This window comes from Oncorhynchus masou, chromosome 22 (genome assembly GCF_036934945.1).
Source record: "Oncorhynchus masou masou isolate Uvic2021 chromosome 22, UVic_Omas_1.1, whole genome shotgun sequence".
Lineage (NCBI taxonomy): Eukaryota > Metazoa > Chordata > Actinopteri > Salmoniformes > Salmonidae > Oncorhynchus > Oncorhynchus masou.
The window spans coordinates 12,733,765-12,755,456 of NC_088233.1; the positions used below are offsets into that span (position 1 = coordinate 12,733,765).

Sequence of the window (21,692 nt, forward strand, 5' to 3'; positions counted from 1 at the left end):
CAGCCAGTTAGGAGAAACAAATGCAATAACTACACATTTGTGGGACTTTATAAGCATTGGAAATGAATACACTACTATACTATTATAATAGTAATGTTATATTCCAGTGATGTTTACTGCTTTGATATACTCACTGATATAAAATATATATACCACACCAGCCAGCTCACCAGCCAGTTAGGAGAGTTGAAGTCTCGTCCACCAGCCAGTTAGGAGAGTTGAAGTCTCGTCCAGCAGCCAGTTAGGAGAGTTGAAGTCTCGTCCAGCAGCCAGTTAGGAGAGTTGAAGTCTCGTCCACCAGCCAGTTAGGAGAGCTGCTATATGCAAAAGGCCCAGTCAAGTGAGTTTAACACCACTGCCTGTAAATCCACCAATCAAAAGACATGAAGGTGTGAGAGAGAGAGGTTCCTTGACGCGCCACGTCTACTCCATGTCCGAGGCATCATTGTCTGAGAGGATGTCGCTCCCTTTTACCCTGTTGTACAGGATGTTCCTGGATCCGTCCCCATCCCCGTCAGACGCACTGCAGGAGCAGAGGTTTCCGGAGAACAGGGCCTCCATCTCCTCCAGCCTGCGGCCCTGGGTCTCTGGCAGACAGCCCATCACAAACAGCAGCCCCAGAACACTCAGGCCTGAGTAGAGGAAGAATGCACCTGGAGGGAGGAAGAGAGAAATCGAGACACCGGTTAGCTTGAAGGAGAAGAGAAGAGGTTGAAACATTTAGTGTAGTGAACTATGCATTTAGTGTAGTGAACTATGCATTTAGTGTAGCGAACTATGCATTTTACAACCCCTAATCCAGTTCTGTCAGGCAGTCATTCAAATCATCAGTCAGTTTATCAGTTAGGCAGGCAGTAGGTTCTCAGTTATAGCTTTTTAACACCCATCACAATTAAACAGTATCTATATGTAGATGAGCAGCACCATAGTAGGTGAGGTACTCAGCGACGTGGAGGAAGGTGAGTGACACCAGGACGTTACAGATCCAGTTGACTCCGGCTGAACAGGCGTTTCCAGTGCTCCTGGCCCACAGAGGGTAGATCTCACTGTTCACTGTCCACGGCATGGGCCCCATACCTACAGCACAGACACACAGACAGGCACGGATAGAGATGAGGACACAGACAGAAAAGAGTTATAGAGCGTGAGATTTATATTTCAAAAACTGTAAGCAATATATACTGTTACTATGAAGAACACTTCAAACTGGTATGAAACTCTCCAGGTGGGAAAATATACAACTTTTTGAACTTTGTTTGTTTGTTTGTTTGTGTTTGTGTTTGTGTGTGTGTTTGTGTGTGTGTGTGTGTGTGTCAGTGAGGGAGGGAGGGAGGGAGTGAGAAAGGGTGTTGTTCTCACCTGGAGCAAAGAAAGCCAGGTAGAGGATGAGCCCAAGCAGCACTATCCAGGAGTAGGAAGTGGGGCAGTAGTTATAGGCCCAGAGAGACCCATCACTGACCTGGCTGAGATTGGAACACCTGTACATAGCCAAAACACATCAGATAATGTGGCTAAACAGAACTCAGATACAGCAGAAATAAACCCATCTCCAGCTTCAGAGACAGACAGACTGACAGACAGGCAAGAAGTAACAGAGTCACACACACACACACACACAAATCCCTAACCTGCCCCAGTCGGCTTCATCGGTCGATGTTTGATTGACAGGTATGCAGGAAGAGTTGTATACAGTGGAACCGTTCTCACGGTAACAGAACCCACAGTCAGGGTCCAACATGCAGGGCTGACAGGACCTGGGGACAGTTAACAGTGTGACACCTTTCACTCTATTATGATGGGGACAGGGAAAACATCTCAAGCCTTATACAGTATTAGGTAATACAAGTCAAACCCAGTCTCACCCATATAGTGTGCAGGAGGTGGAGTTGAGAGAGGTGTCAGTGGGGTGGAGAGTGACTGCAGGGGAGTGCTGGGCCGATAACAGGAACCCCATAGCCAAGACCGTCAGACTCAAAGCAGTACCTAGAAGACAGAGAAATTAAGAAGTCTTCTGACTTAATACAAAGCACATTTCTACGTTTTAAGTTAAAAACTAGGCAGTATACCGTATGCCGGGGTATTTGGAAATTGCCACGGGATGGTTTTTCAATACCGTCAATACAGTTGAAACTATTTTTTTTGTTTTTAATACACTTGAATATTTGTAGCTACTTTTTAAGTAAATACCAGCAGTCAACTTGTGCAATACGTTAAGCGATAAAGCAGATTGCGTTCTTCATTCCCCACTCACATTTACAAGCACACAACGATTCAATTTTATTTGTCACGTTTCGTAAACAACAGGTGTGGACAAACAGGGGAATGCTTACTTACAGGCCCTTCCCAACAACGCAGAGAGAAATAAATAAAAGTAAAGCACGTAATAAAAATAATAATAGATTCACAATGAGTCGATGTGCAGGGTACACGATAAGTCGATGTGCAGGGTACGAGGTAATTGATGTAGATATGTATATATTACTAGGAATTTCTGTAAGTCAGTCACTGCAGCATGCGCCAGGTGATCTTTTATTTTTTTATTTTTTTACCTTTATTTTACTAGGCAAGTCAGTTAAGAACAAATTCTTATTTTCAATGACGGCCTAGGAACAGTGGGTTAACTGCCTGTTCAGGGGCAGATTTTTCACGACAGATTTTGTACCTTGTCAGCTCGGGGATTTGAGCTTGCAACCTTTCGGTTACTAGTCCAATGCTCTAACCACTAGGCTACACTTCCGCCCCATCTATGGATTTCACAACTAAATGTTTGCCAGCTAGATATCTTATAACTGTTATGTTAACTGTTTAAAATATGCTAAATGCTCTGCAGTTGTGCATTTGGTTTGCTAACTTAATAGCTAGTTATCTAGCTAGCTAAGTGGTGAGCTTCTTGGAAAATCAAGGTATGACAATCTGGATATTTAAATGTGTATTTATTTAACTCGGCAAGTTAGATAAGAACAAATTCTTATTTACAATGACGGCCTACACCGCTTAATAAGCCCAATCTTATTAAGAACCATATCTAACTGCCCCTTGGGATGAAATGAGGATATCCACACACACATACACACACCCATTAAGCTCCCCAGCGTTAGCTTCCTGCGTCCGACTCTTTCCACAAGCCACACCCCCACCAGGGTGAACAGGAAGTTGGTGGCGGCGGTGGCGGAAGCCAACCAGATGGCCTGCTTGTCGTCCCTCACCCCCGCCATCTGTAGGATGGTGGCGCTGTAGTACCTGATAGGGACAACAGAAGGAGAAGGCATGAACACGGAGGATAAGCAGACCATAGGAGGCTGCTGAGGGGAGGACGGCTCATAACAACGGCCGGAACGGAGCATATGGAATGGCATCAAACACCTGGAAACCATGCGTTTGATGTATTTGATACCATTCTACTTCAGCCATTACCACGAGCCCTTCCTCCCCAATTAAGGTGTCACCAACCTCTTGTGAAGCATACAGTAGGGAAGAGAATGACTGGCAGGTAGACAGGACGATGAGACCACTTTAGATTAATGAGATGCGGCCATAGATAAACACAATGATTTCTGATGAAGGAAAAAACCTACATGACAGTGTTGATCCCAGAGAGCTGTTGGAACATCTGCAGGCCGCAGCCTACGGTCAGGGCTCTGCGGGTGGGAGGGCGAGTCAGCATACGCCACAATACTAGGCCACCTGGTGGACAGAGGGAAATTTGGTAACACTTTTATGAACGTTTAAAAACAGCTGCATGCATTATACATTTTATGGTCTATAGCACCAAATGTTTTAGTTTCCAAGAGAATGCATTATATGATTAATTAACCTGCTAAATTGGAGAAAGGCCCAATTGGTGAGACCTATTTGAGAAATCTGTGTGTTCTATGGCTGCATTTACACAGGCAGCTAAATTCTGATCTTTATGCACTAATTGGTCTTTTGACCTGATGTGACTGGTCAAAAGACCAATTAGTGGAAAAAAGACCAGAATTGGGCTGCCTGTGTAAATGCAGCCTAAGTTATGTGCATAAAACTAATATGAAATGCTTCAAGAATCAAATTAACTTAAACAACAAAGGCTACGTTTACACAGGCTGCCAAATTCTGATATTTTTTCCACTAATCAAATTAGATCTTTTCACATCAGATACTTTTCAGAGCTGATCTGATTGGTCAAAATACCAATTAGTGAAACAAAGATCAGAATTGAGCTGCATGTGTAAAGGCAGCCAAAGAAAAACCTCTGAACCAAGAACACACATTGAGAGGATAGGCTCTCAGTCTTTTGACCAATCAGATCAGCACTGAAAAAGATCTGATGTGATTGGTCAAAAGAACAAATAGTGGAAAAAAGATTTATAACTGGGCTGCCTGTGTAAATGCAACCTTAGGAACAAATCAACATTTACTGGGGGGAGGGTCTGGTCCAACTCAAGGTGTCATTATGAAAACTGCACCCACCTCCCCAAAGTTCAAACATTTTTCACATGACCCTCCCCTTGTACTGTAAAATAAAGTGAACACCCTCACTCCTCAAACTTCTCTCTTCCTTATATATATATATATATATATATATATATATATATATATATACACAGTGCCAGTCAAAAGTTTGGACACACCCACTCATTACAAGGTTTTTCTTTATTTTTACTATTTTCTACCTTGTAGAATAATAGTGAAGACATCAAAACTATTAAATAATAGAGTCATGTATTAACCAAAGAAGTGTTAAATAAATCAAAATATATTTTATATTTGGGACTCTTTAAAGTAGCCATTTATTTCGAATTCAAGGCACACTTAACCAGCATGGTTACCACAGCATTCTGAAGCGATATGCCATCCCATCTGGTTTGCACTTAGTGGGACTATCATTTGTTTTTCAACAGGAAAATGACCTAAAACACACCTCCAGGCTATGTAAGGGCTATTTGACCAAGAATGAGAGTGATGGAGTGCTGCATCAGATGACCTGACCTCCACAATCAATTGAGTTGGTTTGGGATGAGTTGGACCAAAGAGTGAAGGAAAAGCAGCCAACAAGAGCTCAGCATATGTGGGAACTCCTTCAAGACTGTTGGAAAAGCATTCCAGATGAAGCTGGTTGAGAGAATGCCAAGAGTGTGCAAGAGTAGTAAAAATAAAGAAAAACCCTTGAATGAGTAGGTGTGTCCAAACATTTGACTGGTACTGTGTGTCTATGGGTCGCTGTTTCAGATCATCTGGATGTGCCACGGCTAGTGTGTGTGTCTGTGTCCGAAATTCATGCGTAAACGTATGTGTGTGTGTGCACTTCTATGTGTCACCTCCTGCATCCTTCTCCTCATCCTCGATGTTGGTCCTCATGCTGTCATACTCCTTTTCAATGTTCTGACCCCCGCGGATCCTGCTGAGCACCTGCCTGGCCTGCTGGGTAAGGCCCTTCTGAAGGAGCCAGCGGGGACTCTCTGGCAGGAATAGGAAACCAAAGAACTGGAGCACCGCAGGGACAATGGACAGACCCAACATGTACCTATAGACAGACAAACAGAGAGACAGATAGGGAGTGAGAGAGACACACACACACGGGGGGGGGGGATTATCAAATTCAGTTCCAGAGCTGTTTTAAGTTCCTGATGGTTTGCTTTTGGGAATGAACATTATAATTTCACACAAGAACAGGCTCCAATCTTGGCCAAACACCAGTATTTTATCCCAGACTGATTCACATATAAAGCCACTGCCTCTCCTCTCGAGCCACTGCCTCTCCTCTCGAGCCACTGCCTCTCCTCTCGAGCCACTGCCTCTCCTCTCGAGCCACTGCCTCTCCTCTCGAGCCACTGCCTCTCCTCTCGAGCCACTGCCTCTCCTCTCGAGCCACTGCCTCTCATCTCTAGCCACTGCCTCTCATCTCTAGCCACTGCCTCTCATCTCTAGCCACTGCCTCTCCTCTCTAGCCACTGCCTCTCCTCTCTAGCCACTGCCTCTCCTCTCTAGCCACGGCCTCTCCTCTCTAGCCACGGCCTCTCCTCTCTAGCCACGGCCTCTCCTCTCTAGCCACGGCCTCTCCTCTCTAGCCACGGCCTCTCCTCTCTAGCCACGGCCTCTCCTCTCTAGCCACGGCCTCTCCTCTCTAGCCACGGCCTCTTCTCTCTAGCCACGGCCTCTTCTCTCTAGCCACGGCCTCTTCTCTCTAGCCACGGCCTCTTCTCTCTAGCCACGGCCTCTTCTCTCTAGCCACGGCCTCTTCTCTCTACCCCACTGCCAAATGCTTCCTCCGGTTTCTAAATATAGTACATTTGAGAAATGGAAAAAAAGAAAACCCAGCCAAAATACACACAAAGATGTTCAACCAAAACCATGATGGAACAGCCTAAACTTGTATATATCCAAGTTATTGTTACGCATTATGAATCTATTATTACTTTCTCTCTGCGTTGTTGAGAAGGGCCTGTAAAGTAAGCATTTCACTGTTAGTCCACACCTGTTGTTTACAATAAATATGAGGAATAACATTTTATTTGAGGCTCCTGTCTCTCATGGTTGTGTGCTTGTAAACAAACAACATGTGACTGGAGACTACCAATAAGCTTCATAATGAAAAATAATGTGACAGGTGAAATGAAGAACGAGATCTGCTTTATCTCCTAACGTATTGCACAAGTTGACTGCAGGTATGTTTTACCTGCTGCTTTTGTTTGAACATCTTGGTGTGTATTTTGGCTGGACTTTAAAAAATATATATATATTTTTTTTAAACATTTATCAACAATGTATATTTTCATCATCTCACTCAAAATACTAAGAGCTGATGTATCCATTACAGAGTCTCCAGTAAAGGTGAGAAAACACCAAGGAAGTTGCATCATGTTCATAGACAAATCTGGTGATATCAGACAGCATCCCTAGCCACGTCCTCAGAGCATGCGCAGACCAGCTGGTTGGAGTCTTTACGGACATATTCAACCTCTCCCTATCCCAGTCTTCTGTCCCCACTTGCTTCAATATGTCCACCATTGATCCAGTACCCAAAGTAGCAAAGGTAACTGAACTAAATGACTATCGCCCCGTAGCACTCACTTCTGTCATCATGAAGTGCTTTGAGAGGCTACATACCAGATGGAATAGGAATGCCTATGTAAGAATGCTGTTCATTGACTATAGCTTAGCCTTCAACACCATAGTACCCTCCAAGCTCATCATTAAGCTCAGGGCCCTGGGTCTGAACCCGCCCTGTGCAACTGGGTCCTGGACTTCCTGACCGGCCTCCTCCAGGTGGTGAAGGTAGGAAACAACACCTCCGCTTCACTGATCCTCAACATAGGGGCCACACAAGGGTGCGTACTGAGCCCCCTTCTGTACTCCCTGCTCACCCATGACTGCGTGGCCATGCATGTCTCCAACTCAATCATCAAGTTTGCAGACGACACAATAGTAGTAAGCCTGATTACCAACAATGATGAGACAGCCTACAGGGAAGAGATGAGGGCCCTGGCTGAGTGGTGCCAAGAAAATAACCTCTCCCTTAACGTCAACAAAACAAAAGGAGCTGATCGTGGACTTCAGGAAACAGCAGAGGGAGCACACCCCTATCCACATCGATGAGATCACAGTGGAGAAGGTGAAAAGTTTCAAGTGCCTCTGCGTACACATCACTGACAATCTGAAATGGTCCACCCACACAGACAGTGTGGTGAAGGAGGCTGAAGAAATTCAGCTTGGCCCCTAAGACCCTCACAAACTTTTACAGATGCACAATTGAGAGCATCCTGTCAGGCTGTATCAACCGGCTGGTATGGCAACTGCACCACCAGGGCTCTCCAGAGGGTGGTGCGGTCTGCACAATACATCACTGGGGCACATTGCCTGCCCTCCAGGACACCTACAGCACCTGATGTCACAGGAGGGCCAAAAAGATCATCAACCACCCAAGCCACAGGCTGTTCACCCCGCTATCATCCAGAAGGCGAGGTCAGTACAGGTGCATAAAAGCTGGGAGAGAGAGACTGAAAAACAGCTTCTATCAAGCCCATCAGACTGTTAAATAGCCATCAGTAGCCAGCTACCACCTGGTTACTCAACCCTGCACTAGAGGCTGCTGCCCTATATAAATAGACATGGAATCAATGGCCACTTTAACAATGGAACACTAGTCAATTGAATAATGTTTTACATACTAATTTAATATGTATATACTGTATTCTATCCTACTGTATGTTAGTTTATGCCACTCCAACATTGCTCGTCTTAATATTTATATATTTCTTAATTCCATTATTTTAGATGTATGTATTGATGTTAATTGTTAGATACTACTGCACTGTTGGAGCTAGGAACACAAGCATTTCGCTACACCCGCAATATATGTGACCAATAAAATTTGAATTTTGATATTAGAACCATCTTTCGTTCTTCCACACATGCAAGGAGAAGTTCAGAACGGAAGCTGAAGTGCCTGGAGTGGTAAAATACTCCTCGCTCCTTGGGCTGAAAGCGGGGTAGTTGCCGTGCCTAAGAATTTACATTATGGCCTGTTTCTATTCCATTCACTGTAGATAGATGGTAGTGGATCGTTATGTCCATATTGTGGTTGCTATATAATATGGATGCAAAACAAAAGATTATGCTGTGTTTTTTTTTCTTCAGGCATTTAGCAGAGACACCTCAAAGCAGATTCCAAAGCTAACTAAACCAAAAATATAACTGAACCGAGAACTGTAGGCTATTGTAACTGAAGCGTCCCGTTCTCGTATTACTAGCTACTGAGTATCATTTACATTTACATTTAAGTCATTTAGCAGACGCTCTTATCCAGAGCGACTTACAAATTGGTGAATTCACCTTCTGACATCCAGTGGAACAGCCACTTTACAATAGTGCATCTAGTATCCATGGCAATATAAAATAGAATAGGGCCTATCTCTGATAAAAACTTACCTCCAGCCGTTGTGGTGCAGGTAAGTAAAGGCCCCGTCCACAACACTGGCAATAAACTGTCCGGCTGTGATGAAGAGGGTGTAAGTGGTGACCAGCTGACCCCTCAGGTGTGGTGGGGAGACCTCCGCAAGGTAAACAGGAACCGTCATGGAGGCAATCCCTAAAGGGGGGGGGGTCTTTATATGTGTTTTTAGTATGTGTTTATGGCAAGGTTCTGAGAAATGATTCACAATTCATCTCACATTTTGGATGTGTTTACCTAAAGTGTATCTGCACTCCCTGCCCTTAGTAAACTGTACAAAGACAAAGGGTGTTTGTAAAGACTTCCAAACTAATCCTATTGGCTGGCTTGGGAAAACAACCACATACATGTGTAAACTAGTCAGTCAGTCATGGCTCTCAATTTGGTTATTGTTAGGCTACTTGTCCAGTAAATGTTTGAACTAAATAAACAAACCTTACCTATTCCCAAACCAACTGTAATCCTCCCGACAAGAAGAACCTCCTTGTTTGGTGCAGCACCTAACGCAACTCCTCCAGCAGTAAAAATGAAGCTGGCCATTAGTATGCAGATCCTGCGCCCGAAGAGCCCATTCAGAGTCCCGCCAGCCAGGGCAGAGAGCGCCGCTGCACCCACAGTACTGGAGACCAACAACTCCTGCCATAGAGCGGTCAAATGCATTTCTTTTTTCAGGAGAAGCATAGCCCCAGAGACCACCCCGGTGTCATATCCAAAAAGGAAGCCACCCAGAGCAGAAAAAAACGCCAAGACGTACACGAATACCGGTGTGACATCCTGGTCGGTGGCCAGCTCCGGTTCGCCGGCGGCAGAGGTGACGCCAGGGTTGTTGGTGCTCGATTCAGACGGCGCTCTGATGAGACTCCGCCGCTCTCTGTCGTCCGTCACTTTCTTCCTCATGACGCCCATGGGGTTGCTCATACTACGCAGATTGTATTCATTGTAGTTTCTGTTGAGGGACATAAAGAGAAACAACTTCACATACGTTCAACCAGGGCAGAGAAAAATAGATACCTGAGTAGTCTGGCTATACAGGTAACTCCGTTTCGATTACCATTCACTCGGGTAATTTACGCGTGAAATGGAGGGGAGGGGATAGCCATTTTGGTTGGTCACTGAGTGAAGGGTATGTATGACGCTAGAATAAAATCAGCTCTGATTACACACATGAAAAGTCAAACATGTTTATAACAACGTTATAATATTCCAAGCCATATTCCTAATTTCTAACCCGGAATGTATTGCTATGTATGCCTAACAACTTGAGCATTTCCCCAACCACAAAATCGTATATAGGGAAATAAGAAATAGGTCTGTAGGCTACTGTTTTCTTATTTCCCCAAAAACATGAAATATAGAATAGCGGACCCTTACGGGTAAGGGAGGTGAGCGGATGGGATGTCTATTATACTGAATGGATGACGAATATACAAAATAAAACTATATGTACAAATCCAAAAATGGAAATTAACTCACAAACAAGTATTAGCTGAATCAACTTTTCAAGATAGGCCTAGTTAAACAGCTAAACATATGCCTAAGCGGCACAGCCAGCAGCATGATGTCCAATAGACCCACAGCAGACCCTCTGTTACAGAACTTAAAGCAGACTGATTTTTATATACATGGCAATCCATCTACCCTAATCACGTATCACTGATCAATAATGGTGCGCAGGGATATCTATGTGTGCGCACCTCTGGACAGGGAAGCCCCTTTACAAAGCGCGAGAACAGAATCTTTGTTGGAGCAAATTCTCACAAAGTCAAAATGGGCTAAATCGTAAAAATCCATGACAACAAAACATTCGATTTTTGGTCTTTCGCGAATATACATTGTAGAAATAGGCGGTGTTTATTACTTTATGGCTGTGGTAACTAGTTACGAGATAGAGGAGCTCGTTACGACCCTTGTGACTGGTCGTGTGCCGTAAAGTGATTCGTTGAATGGCGCATTACGCATTGATTCATAGAACAATTGGAACGCCCAGACAGTGATTTCCAGCAGTTACTACAGCCACAAAGTCAACATTGTTTATAACGTAAAAATGCTGGAATTGTTGTTGCTTTTTGGTCTTAATTTAATGTTAGGCATAACGTTAGTAGTGTGGTTAGGTTTAACATCACATTGTAAAACGATAAACTATAGAAATAGCCGACTTTGTGGCTGTGGTAACTAGTGACGACCGCACAGACTGGCCTCGCTCCGCTTCCAGTCCTATCCTAGTCGGTTATCTATCAGTGAATATGCAAAGAACTGTAATGCTCAGTTTAAAGTTTGAAACTATTCACACGCCTTTTGGAGTTTTTCCCAGAAGGAAGTAGGCTACAGCTGCGCTTTCAGAATAACACAACGACCAGTTTATAAGAAAATATTACCTTTACGGACGATAATCTTTGGAGCAAGTTTTCTGGACTGTAGCCAAACAACTGACTCCGCTGCTGTCTGCTCTAGGCTATGCTACCAAACGGGTAGTTTTACTGAAGTCGTCACATGATTCATCTGACGATTGGCGAGGGAAGGAGTCACGCCTGGCTGTATCTTACATGGGGAACGTCTTTGAATTCCTAAGTCGAAACAACCTCCACAGCCTACATTGAAAAAGAGGATCTTGTCGAATGGAATTTCAGAAATACTAGTACGACAACTTCTAAATTTGGGTCAGCTGCCGTATTATGCTATGCGTTCAGTGACATTGTTAGTGTGTCTTCAATGGCTGCAAGTGACAGTATCAGTGCAACTTTGTTGCTTTTCATGTTGTCCACTGTCGCTTTTGGAGGATTGTAAATATAGATACATGCATTTAAAGTCGTCATTTATCGAACAACATATCAAATACAATGGTTAACAAGGAAGAACTGGAAGAAAGATTGAAAAAACTATTAGTGAGATTGAAAAACCTACAGGAGGGGAAGCAGTTGAGTACCCTGGTTCAGATCATCCAAGACCTTCTTTTCCTGGCGCACACTGATGACTGTGGTAATAAACCATACATTATAGTTATTTCTAGAATATTTAATACTATTTTCCATAATGTATACCAATTTATAGTTTCCTACTGATTGTATTTCTGTTTAATCTCTATGCAGTGTACTTACTGTAGGACAGATGTTTATATGTACATAGTGTCAATTTCAGACTTCTGTTATTCTCATCTATCTAATGCAGGCAATTGTTGAAGTTGCACCCAGTTAAAAATATAAATTAGCTCGTTATTGAACTGAAAGAACATGTCATTACCTCCTCTCCCTCCCCTCTCGTTCTTCTCTGTTTCCTTTCCTCTCTCTCTCCTGTCCCTTTCCTCTCTCTCCTGTCCCTCTCCTCTGTCTCTCCTGTCTCTTTCCTCTCTCTCCTGTCCTTCTCTTCTGTCTCTCCTGTCCCCCTCTTCTGTCTCTCCTGTCCCTTTCCTCTGACTCTCCTGTCCCTCTCCTCTGTCTCTCCTGTCCCTCTCCTCTGTCTCTCCTGTCCCTCTCCTCTGTCTCTCCTGTCCCTCTCCTCTGTCTCTCCTGTCCCTTTCCTCTCTCTCCTGTCCCTTTCCTCTGTCTCTCCTCTGTCTCTCATGTCCCTTTCCTCTGTCTCTCCTGTCCCTCTCCTCTGTCTCTCCTGTCCCTCTCCTCTGTCTCTCCTGTCCCTCTCCTCTGTCTTCCCTGTCCCTCTCCTCTGTCTTTCCTGTCCCTCTCCTGTCTTTCCTGTCCCTCTCCTCTGTCTCTCCTGTCCCTTTCCTGTCTCTCCTGTCCTTTTCCTCTGTCTCTCCTGTCCCTCTCCTCTGTCTTTCCTGTCCCTCTCCTCTGTCTTTCCCGTCCCTCTCGTCTGTCTCTCCTGTCCCTTTCCTCTGTCTCTCATGTCCCTTTCCTCTGTCTCTCCTGTCCCTTTCCTCTGACTCTCCTCTGTCTCTCCTGTCCCTCTCCTCTGTCTCTCCTCTGTCTCTCCTGTCCCTTTCCTCTGTCTCTCCTGTCCCTTTCCTCTGTTTCTCCTGTCCCTTTCCTCTCTCTCCTGTCCCTTTCCTCTGTCTTTCCTGTTCCTCTCCTCTGTCTTTCCTGTTCCTCTCCTCTGTCTTTCCTGTCCCTCTCCTCTGTTTTTCCTGTGCCTTTCCTCTGTCTCTCTTGTCCCTCTCCTCTGTCCCTCCTGTCCCTCTCCTCTGTCTCTCCTGTCCCTCTCCTCTGTCTCTCCTGTCCCTCTCCTCTGTCTCTCCTGTCCCTCTCCTCTGTCTCTCCTGTCCCTCTCCTCTGTCTCTCTCCTCTGTCTCTCCTGTCCCTTTCCTCTGTCTCTCCTGTCCCTTTCCTCTGTCTCTCCTGTCCCTTTCCTCTGACTCTCCTCTGTCTCTCCTGTCCCTTTCCTCTGTTTCTCCTGTCCCTTTCCTCTCTCTCCTGTCCCTTTCCTCTGTCTCTCCTCTGTCTCTCATGTCTCTCCTCTGTCTCTCATGTCCCTTTCCTCTGTCTCTCCTGTCCCTCTCCTCTGTCTCTCCTGTCCCTCTCCTCTGTCTTTCCTGTCCCTCTCCTCTGTCTTTCCTGTCCCTCTCCTCTGTCTCTCCTGTCCCTTTCCTGTCTCTCCTGTCCTTTTCCTCTGTCTCTCCTGTCCCTCTCCTCTGTCTTTCCTGTCCCTCTCCTCTGTCTTTCCTGTCCCTCTCGTCTGTCTCTCCTGTCCCTTTCCTCTGTCTCTCATGTCCCTTTCCTCTGTCTCTCCTGTCCCTTTCCTCTGACTCTCCTCTGTCTCTCCTGTCCCTTTCCTCTGTCTCTCATGTCCCTTTCCTCTGTCTCTCATGTCCCTTTCCTCTGTCTCTCCTGTCCCTTTCCTCTGACTCTCCTCTGACTCTCCTCTGTCTCTCCTCTGTCTCTCCTGTCCCTTTCCTCTGTCTCTCCTGTCCCTTTCCTCTGTTTCTCCTGTCCCTTTCCTCTCTCTCCTGTCCCTTTCCTCTGTCTCTCCTGTCCCTCTCCTCTGTCTCTCCTGTCCCTCTCCTCTGTTTTTCCTGTGCCTTTCCTCTGTCTCTCCTGTCCCTCTCCTCTGTCTCTCCTGTCCCTCTCCTCTGTCTCTCCTGTCCCTCTCCTCTGTCTCTCCTGTCCCTCTCCTCTGTCTCTCTCCTCTGTCTCTCCTGTCCCTTTCCTCTGTCTCTCCTGTCCCTTTCCTCTGACTCTCCTCTGTCTCTCCTGTCCCTCTCCTCTGTCTCTCCTCTGTCTCTCCTGTCCCTTTCCTCTGTTTCTCCTGTCCCTTTCCTCTGTCTCTCCTGTCCCTTTCCTCTGTCTCCCCTGTCCCTCTCCTCTGTCTCTCCTGTGCCTTTCCTCTGTCTCTCCTGTCCCTCTCCTCTGTCTCTCCTGTCCCTCTCCTCTGTCTCTCCTGTCCCTCTCCTCTGTCTCTCCTGTCCCTCTCCTCTGTCTCTCCTGTCCCTCTCTTCTGTCTCTCCTGTCCCTCTCTTCTGTCTCTCCTGTTCCTCTCCTGTCCCTCCTGTCCCTCTCCTCTGTCTCTCCTCTGTCTCTCCTGTCCCTCTCCTCTGTCTCTCCTGTCCCTCTCCTCTGTCTCTCCTGTCCCTCTCTTCTGTCTCTCCTGTTCCTCTCTTCTGTCTCTCCTGTCCCTCTCCTCCTCTCCTTTGTCTCTCCTCCTCTTTCTCTCTTATCTCTCCCCTGTCTCTCTTATCTCTTCCCTGTCTCTCCCCTATCTCTCCTCTCCTCTATCTCTCCTCTGTCTCTCCTCCCCTGTCTCTCCTTTCTCTCTCCTCTCCCTTGTCACTCCTCTCCCCTGTCAATCCCCTATCCTCTGTCTCTCCTCTCCTCTAATCTTTCCTGTCAGCAGCAGAGCTATTTGAGGATAAAGATGTCCATGTGCCTCTTATGGTGGTGTTGTCGACTTACAGCAACAGCAGAGGGGTGCAACAGGTAACCCATTATCACAACTCACTGATCATCAGCCAGCTGAGCGCTATTGTCTTTACACATATAATACAGTTGTACTGTAGTACTAATCAAACAGAAGGCCTGGATAGAAGTGTGACTAAACACCTGCTTGGGTCACATGACCTCATCTGTCAGGGTCACACTTTACAGTCAAGCTCTAGTGTGAGATATTCTAATGACTTGTTGTTACGCTGTACTTAAACTGTACCTGACTTACAGGAACATGTACACTGTCTTGTAAAGTGTTACCAGTGATTTTATTTATACAGTATACAGTTTATTTATAAAATATCTATTTTCCTTGCAGGTGGGATGGTCGTTGCTGTGTCGGCTGATGGAGATATGTCCTTCCACCTTGGACTCACTGGTCAGGCCCCTGGGAGCAGGGAAAGACTGGGAGGTACTTGGAGTGCATCAGTAAGTAGTGGAAGACCCCCTTACAGTGCTTTCGGAAAGTATTCAGACCCATTGACTTTTTACACATTTTGTTGAGTTACAGCCTTATTCTAAAATGGATTAAATAAAACATTTCCCAATCAATCTACACACAATACCCCATAATGACAAAGAAAAAACTGTTGTTTTTTTAGAAATTTTAGCAAATCTATTAAAAATACAAAACAGAAATACCTTATTTACATAAGTATTCAGACACTTTGCTATGAGATTCAAAATTGAGCTCAGGTGCATCCTGCTTCCATTGATCATCATTGAGATGTGTCTACAACTTGATTGGAGTCCAGCTGTGGTAAATTCAGTGACATAATTTAGAAGGGCACACACCTGTCTATATAAGGTCCCACAGTTGACAGTGAATGTCAGCGCAAAGACCAAGCCTTGAGGTCGAAGGAATTGTCTGTAGAGCTCTGAGACAGGATTGTGTTGAGGCAAAGATCTGGGGAAGGGTACCAACAAATGTCTCCATCATTCTTAAATGGAAGAAGTTTAGAACCACCAAGACTCTTCCTTGTGCTGGCCGCCCGGCCAAACTGAGCAATCGGGGGAGAAGGGCGTTGGTCAGGGAGGTGACCAAAAACCCGATGGTCACTGACAGAGCTCCAGATTTCCTCTGTGGAGATGGGAGAACCTTCCAGAAGCACAACTATCTCTGCAGCATTCCACCAATCAGGCCTTTATGGTAGAGTGGCCAGACGGAAGCCACTACTCAGTAAAAGGCGCATGACAGCCCGCTTGGAGTTTGCCAAAAGGCACCTGAAGACTCTCAGGCCATGAGAAACAAGATTTTCTGATTTGATGAAACAGAGATTGAACTGGCCTGAATGCCAAGCGTCACATCTGGAGGAAACCTGGCATAGTGGTGGCAGCATCATGCTGTGGTGATGTTTTTTGGCGGCAGAGACTGGCAGACTAGTCAGAATCAAGGGAAAGATGAACAGAGCAAACTACATAGAAATCCTTGATGAATACCTGCTCCAGAGCGCTCAGAACCTTAGACAGGGTGAATGTTCACCTTCCAACAGGACAACGACCCTAAGCACACAGCCAAGATAACGCAGGGGTGGCTTCGGGACAAGTCTCTGAATGTCCTTGAGTGGCCCAGCTAGAGTCCGGACTTGAACCTGCTTGAACATCTCTGGAGAGAACTAAAAATAGCTGTGCAGCAAAGCTCACCCATTCCAACCTGATAGAGCTTGAGTGGATCTGCAGAGAAGAATGGGAGAAGCTCCTCAAATACAGGTGTGCCAAGCTTGTAGCGTCATACCCAAGAAGACTCAAGGATGTAATTGCTACCAAGGATGCTTCAAGTACTGAGTAAAGGGTCTGAATACTTATGTAAATGTGATATTTCCATTTTTTTGTCTTTTAATACATTTGCAAAAATGTAAAAAAAAATTAAAAAAATAAAAAGTTTCTGCATTGTCATTATGAGGTATTGTGTAGAGATTGATGAGGGGGAAAAATGATTTAATCCATTTTAGAATAAGGCTGTAACGTAACAAAATGTGGGAAAAGTCAAGGGGTCTGAATACTTTCCGAATGCACTGTATGTCCTTGCAGTATGTGTTCATCCAGCTAACTCAGGGTATTTGTGGGTAGGAGGAGTTGTCCTTGTTTTGTTGTTACGTTCTGTCTGTACAGGAACCACAAGGAAGGAAGTCCAAAGCCACACAGGGAATTGAAAGGGCACAAATGCAAAAGAAACCTATTGTTAAGACACTGTTCAGTGCTGTTGGTGCAAAAACTGAATAGAAAATGGTGTGTGTGCACGTGCATACTGTTTGTGTGCACATGTGTGATTTTATATGTGCTCGCCCCACTATGTTTTACCCTGTGTATGATTTCCAGGCAGATCCTTAAGGTGTTGTCCCAGCACAGTGGAGACTGCAGAGTGATGATGGTTGGGCTCAGGGCACTGGCTCTGCTCCTCAGATCAGGTACAATAAAGCATATTTTGAAAAGGACAGGAGAAGAACTACCTCTTGCAGGTTTAATGCAGCAATTATTTATTTGACCACCGGGTCTTAGTCAACTCTTTTTATATGCTATTATATAAATATGTAATACATGTTTCTCCTATCTGGAGGTCATTCTACAACAGTTTCACCCACCTCCCATGACTCAAGATAACAACGGGCCACAGACTTCTGGGAGCTGAGTCACTCAACTAGAAATATGTTATGGTAGTTGTTAAAAAGTCACTAGATCAGTACACACATGATTCCTAACAAAAAGAACATTAAGATACCAGCATGCAGTGCCAGGTTAACCTCAGAATGAGGCGTCGGCAGCTACATACAGTAGCTCTTTGCAGTATACTAAGTTAAAGTACGAGGCATTCAATTGCCAATGTTTGACTATGGAGATTGCATGGCTGTGTGCTCGATTTTATACATCTGTCAGCAATGGGTGTGGCTGAATTAGCCAAATCTACTAATTTAAAGGGGTTGTCCACCTACTTTTGACAATGTAGTGTATCTGTGTAAATATAGCCTTACTGCAAAACTACAGACACTGCGACAAGAGCGTACCTTCATACAATATCTGCACATACAATATGTGACAGTACTACATTTTCAGAGACTACTTTTGGCTAGTGAGCTCTACTTTCAGAACTGCTGGCTAAAAAGGACAAAGAGATTCTCCGGTACTTTTGTAAGGCATTATTGTTAGGGATTCAAGGACTGTAAACATAGCATATACACGTGACCGTCATATCACTTGTTGCTTGTAGTGGAGTACAGTAAACAGACAAACATGACAGTGTATCACTTGTTTCTGCACTTTGTGTCTGTAAGGAGGGGATGTTCCGATCGTGCTCAAGTGATAGGAATGGCAGCCCACCCCCCCCATTCCAGGCAGAAACTGCAACAACAAGTGGTATATTATACTATCAGACAGTGTTTTAATTGTCCATGTCTTGTACCTGTACTCCACTACCAGCCCTCAGGCCAATAGTGTCCTCTCTATTTATTGTCATCAAGATAATCAATTCATCATATTGTCTGACTCGGCGTATCTCATCTTAAAGTCGCTCTGTCTGTCGATTTCCGCCCTCAGTCAATTCTTTTCAGTTATTGACAGATCATATAATAGATATGACATCATACCCATGGTTGCCAAGGAGCCCTTAGAATGCAGCAAATTGAATTAGGTCACGTGGTCCCCTCTCCCCACCACTCCAACCCTCTCTTTAGTCAAAGGGACAGTACAGTATCAGTATTAAGTGAAGGTTAAGCGAGACAGAAATGTGCACACAGCACAGGAGTTTCTAGGACTGTCCTTGGGGGGGGGGGGGGGTTATTTACAAGGTAGGAAGTGAACCTAGAAGCTTTCAGTTCCTCTATGGGCGAAAGGTCAAAGTGTCCTTAAGCAGTGAAGCAATGCATCAAAAATGTCTATGATCCTGTGTAAATAAGTCTATATTTTGATACACAACATTATAGAAACCTTTTGACAAGACATTAATAAGGCTCATGCATGCTTATAACAAGTGATTAAACATTAGCACTGTGGGGTCAGATTCAATTCAAGTGTCACCAGATGTTTTTTTCTCTGTGTCTAGATGTGATCATGTTGTTGATTCGGGATGAGGAAGAGGATGTGTTTAGTTTGATCGTTGAGGGGATGAAGACTTTCCCCTCCAGTGAGGAGGTTCAGATTCAGGGCTGCCGTGGTCTCCAGCTGCTACTGGACAGAGGTGAGATATACACTGAGTCTAGAAAACATTAGGGACACCTTCCCAAAATTGAGTTGCACCTCCTCTTTTGCCCTCAGAACTGCCTCAATTCGTCAGGGCATGGACTCTACAAGGTGTCGAAAGCGTTCCACAGGGATGCTGGACCATGTTGACTCCAATGCTTCCTGCATTTGTGTCAAGTTGGCTGGGTGGCCTTTGGGTGGTGGACCATTCTTGATAGACGGGGCGGCAGGGTAGCCTAGTGGTTAGAGCGTTGGACAGCCTAGTGGTTAGAGCGTTGGACTAGTCAACCGGAAGGTTGCAAGTTCAAACTCCTGAACTGACAAGGTACAAATGTGTCGTTCTGCCCCTGAACAGGCAGTTAACCCACTGTTCCTAGGCCATCATTGAAAATAAGAATTTGTTCTTAACTGACTTGCCTAGTTACATAAAGGTAAAATAAAATTTAAAAAATAGACACAGAAAACTGTTGATTGTGAAAACTCAGAAGCGTTGTAGTTCTTGACACAAACCGGTGTGCCTGGTACCCACTACCATACCCCATTCAAAGGCACTTCCATATTTTGTCGTGCCCATTCACCCTCTGAAGTGCACACATACACAATCCATGTCTCAATTGTCTTGAAGCTTAACAATCCTTGTTTAACCTGTCTTCTCCTCTTCATCTACACTAATTAAAGTGGATTTATCAAGTGACATCAATAAGGGATCATAGTTTTCACCTGGATTCCCCTAATCAGTCAATGTCATGGAAAGAGCAGGTGTTCTTAATGTATTGTTCACTCAGTGTAGATTCCTAGTCACTAGTGGAGATACCTAGTCACCAGTGGAGATACCTAGTCACCAGTAGAGATACCTAGTCACCAGTGGAGATACCTAGTCACCAGTGGAGGTACCTAGTCACCAGTGGAGGTACCTAGTCACCACTGGAGGTACCTAGTCACCACTGGAGATTCCTAGTCACCACTGGAGATTCCTAGTCACCACTGGAGATACCTAGTCACCACTGGAGATACCTAGTCACCACTGGAGATACCTAGTCACCACTGGAGATTCCTAGTCACCACTGGAGATTCCTAGTCACCACTGGAGATTCCTAGTCACCACTGGAGATTCCTAGTCACCAGTGGAGATACCTAGTCACCAGTGGAGAGTCCTAGTCACCACTGGAGATTCCTAGTCACCAGTGGAGATACCTAGTCACCACTGGAGATTCCTAGTCACCAGTGGAGATACCTAGTCACCAGTGGAGATACCTAGTCACCAGTGGAGATACCTAGTCACCAGTGGAGATACCTAGTCACCAGTGGAGATACCTAGTCACCAGTGGAGGTACCTAGTCACCAGTGGAGATACCTAGTCACCAGTGGAGATACCTAGTCACCAGTGGAGATACCTAGTCACCAGTGGAGATACCTAGTCACCACTGGAGATTCCTAGTCACCAGTGGAGATACCTAGTCACCAGTGGAGAGTCCTAGTCACCACTGGAGATTCCTAGTCACCAGTGGAGATACCTAGTCACCAGTGGAGATACCTAGTCACCAGTGGAGAGTCCTAGTCACCACTGGAGATTCCTAGTCACCAGTGGAGATACCTAGTCACCAGTGGAGATACCTAGTCACCAGTGGAGATACCTAGTCACCAGTGGAGGTACCTAGTCACCAGTGGAGATACCTAGTCACCAGTGGAGATACCTAGTCACCAGTGGAGATACCTAGTCACCAGTGGAGATACCTAGTCACCAGTGGAGGTACCTAGTCACCAGTGGAGGTACCTAGTCACCACTGGAGGTACCTAGTCACCACTGGAGATTCCTAGTCACCACTGGAGATACCTAGTCACCACTGGAGATTCCTAGTCACCAGTGGAGATACCTAGTCACCAGTGGAGATACCTAGTCACCAGTGGAGATACCTAGTCACCAGTGGAGATACCTAGTCACCAGTGGAGAGTCCTAGTCACCAGTGGAGATACCTAGTCACCACTGGAGATACCTAGTCACCAGTGGAGATACCTAGTCACCAGTGGAGAGTCCTAGTCACCAGTGGAGATACCTAGTCACCAGTGGAGATACCTAGTCACCAGTGGAGATACCTAGTCACCAGTGGAGATACCTAGTCACCAGTGGAGATACCTAGGCTGCACTGCAAATTGGGGATTTTACCTTGCTAACAGAATCTGCAAAGAAGTCCTTTGGGGATTTTTTTAATGTGTCCTGGGATTTTTCAGGCATACTCTTTCATACTCTGACTGATGTTGTGGGCATCTCTTTGTTGGCAGTGTCTGATGACGACCTGGTAGAGTTTCTGGAGAACCAGGACCACAGTGTGGTTCTAGGCGCTCTCCACCATTTTCACGACAGTGAAGACCTGTTTCTGCAGGCCATGAAGGTACTCCTTCCTCTAGCAGGTCCTGGTAAGTCCCCAATGAAGAAGAATACACAACGGGTCTGTTTACCCCACCCCCACCCCTCTTTGCTGCTTTTTCTCTTATTTTTCTCACATTCCTTTCTCGGACAGTATTTCTGGGACCAAATAAATGATTTATAATTTATATTCTGGCTGCTAGGCCCACTGAAAACAATTAATTAGATTTGAGCCTTTTCTCGAAGATTGGTAGATTTTCTCAGTAAACATATAGTTAGGTTCTTGTCTCACTCCTCACAATGATTATCTTCATTTGAGTTGACCCAATGTCAAGCCTGTTTTCTGTGTGGTATG

At 45.3% G+C, this 21,692-nt stretch overlaps 2 protein-coding genes across 9 annotated transcripts in view; one reads left to right on the plus strand and one right to left on the minus strand.

Annotated features, from left to right (window-relative positions):
- Positions 1 to 173: 173 nt before the first annotated feature.
- Positions 174 to 11,395, minus strand: LOC135509031 (proton myo-inositol cotransporter-like). 4 transcript variants are annotated; one of them, XM_064929327.1, is made up of 11 exons: positions 11,305 to 11,395; positions 9,370 to 9,875; positions 8,908 to 9,067; positions 5,298 to 5,503; positions 3,576 to 3,684; positions 3,077 to 3,240; positions 1,863 to 1,983; positions 1,629 to 1,754; positions 1,360 to 1,478; positions 925 to 1,077; positions 174 to 653 (listed from the first exon to the last, which is right to left on the minus strand). In XM_064929327.1, exons 2-11 carry the CDS (start codon positions 9,845 to 9,847, stop codon positions 424 to 426), a joined length of 1,866 nt encoding a protein of 621 aa, XP_064785399.1. In that variant the 5' UTR covers positions 9,848 to 9,875; positions 11,305 to 11,395; the 3' UTR covers positions 174 to 423. The 4 variants fall into 4 exon arrangements, with proteins under 4 accessions (XP_064785399.1, XP_064785401.1, XP_064785400.1 ...); XM_064929329.1 differs by lacking the exon at positions 11,305 to 11,395 and adding an exon at positions 10,624 to 10,786; XM_064929328.1 differs by lacking the exon at positions 11,305 to 11,395 and adding an exon at positions 10,403 to 10,602.
- A 169-nt stretch (positions 11,396 to 11,564) lies between these two features.
- Positions 11,565 to 21,692, plus strand: part of lrrk2 (leucine-rich repeat kinase 2) — a 67,394-nt gene continuing 57,266 nt past the window's right edge. For 3 of the 5 annotated variants that reach the window (XM_064929318.1, XM_064929320.1, XM_064929323.1), the window contains exons 1-6: positions 11,565 to 11,905; positions 14,708 to 14,793; positions 15,119 to 15,228; positions 17,119 to 17,207; positions 18,836 to 18,970; positions 21,253 to 21,387. In XM_064929318.1, the coding sequence (XP_064785390.1) occupies positions 11,767 to 11,905; positions 14,708 to 14,793; positions 15,119 to 15,228; positions 17,119 to 17,207; positions 18,836 to 18,970; positions 21,253 to 21,387 (694 nt within the window). In that variant the 5' untranslated portion in view covers positions 11,565 to 11,766. The remainder of the gene's footprint in view (positions 11,906 to 14,707; positions 14,794 to 15,118; positions 15,229 to 17,118; positions 17,208 to 18,835; positions 18,971 to 21,252; positions 21,388 to 21,692) is intronic. The other 2 variants (XM_064929319.1, XM_064929324.1) reach the window with 1 other exon arrangement.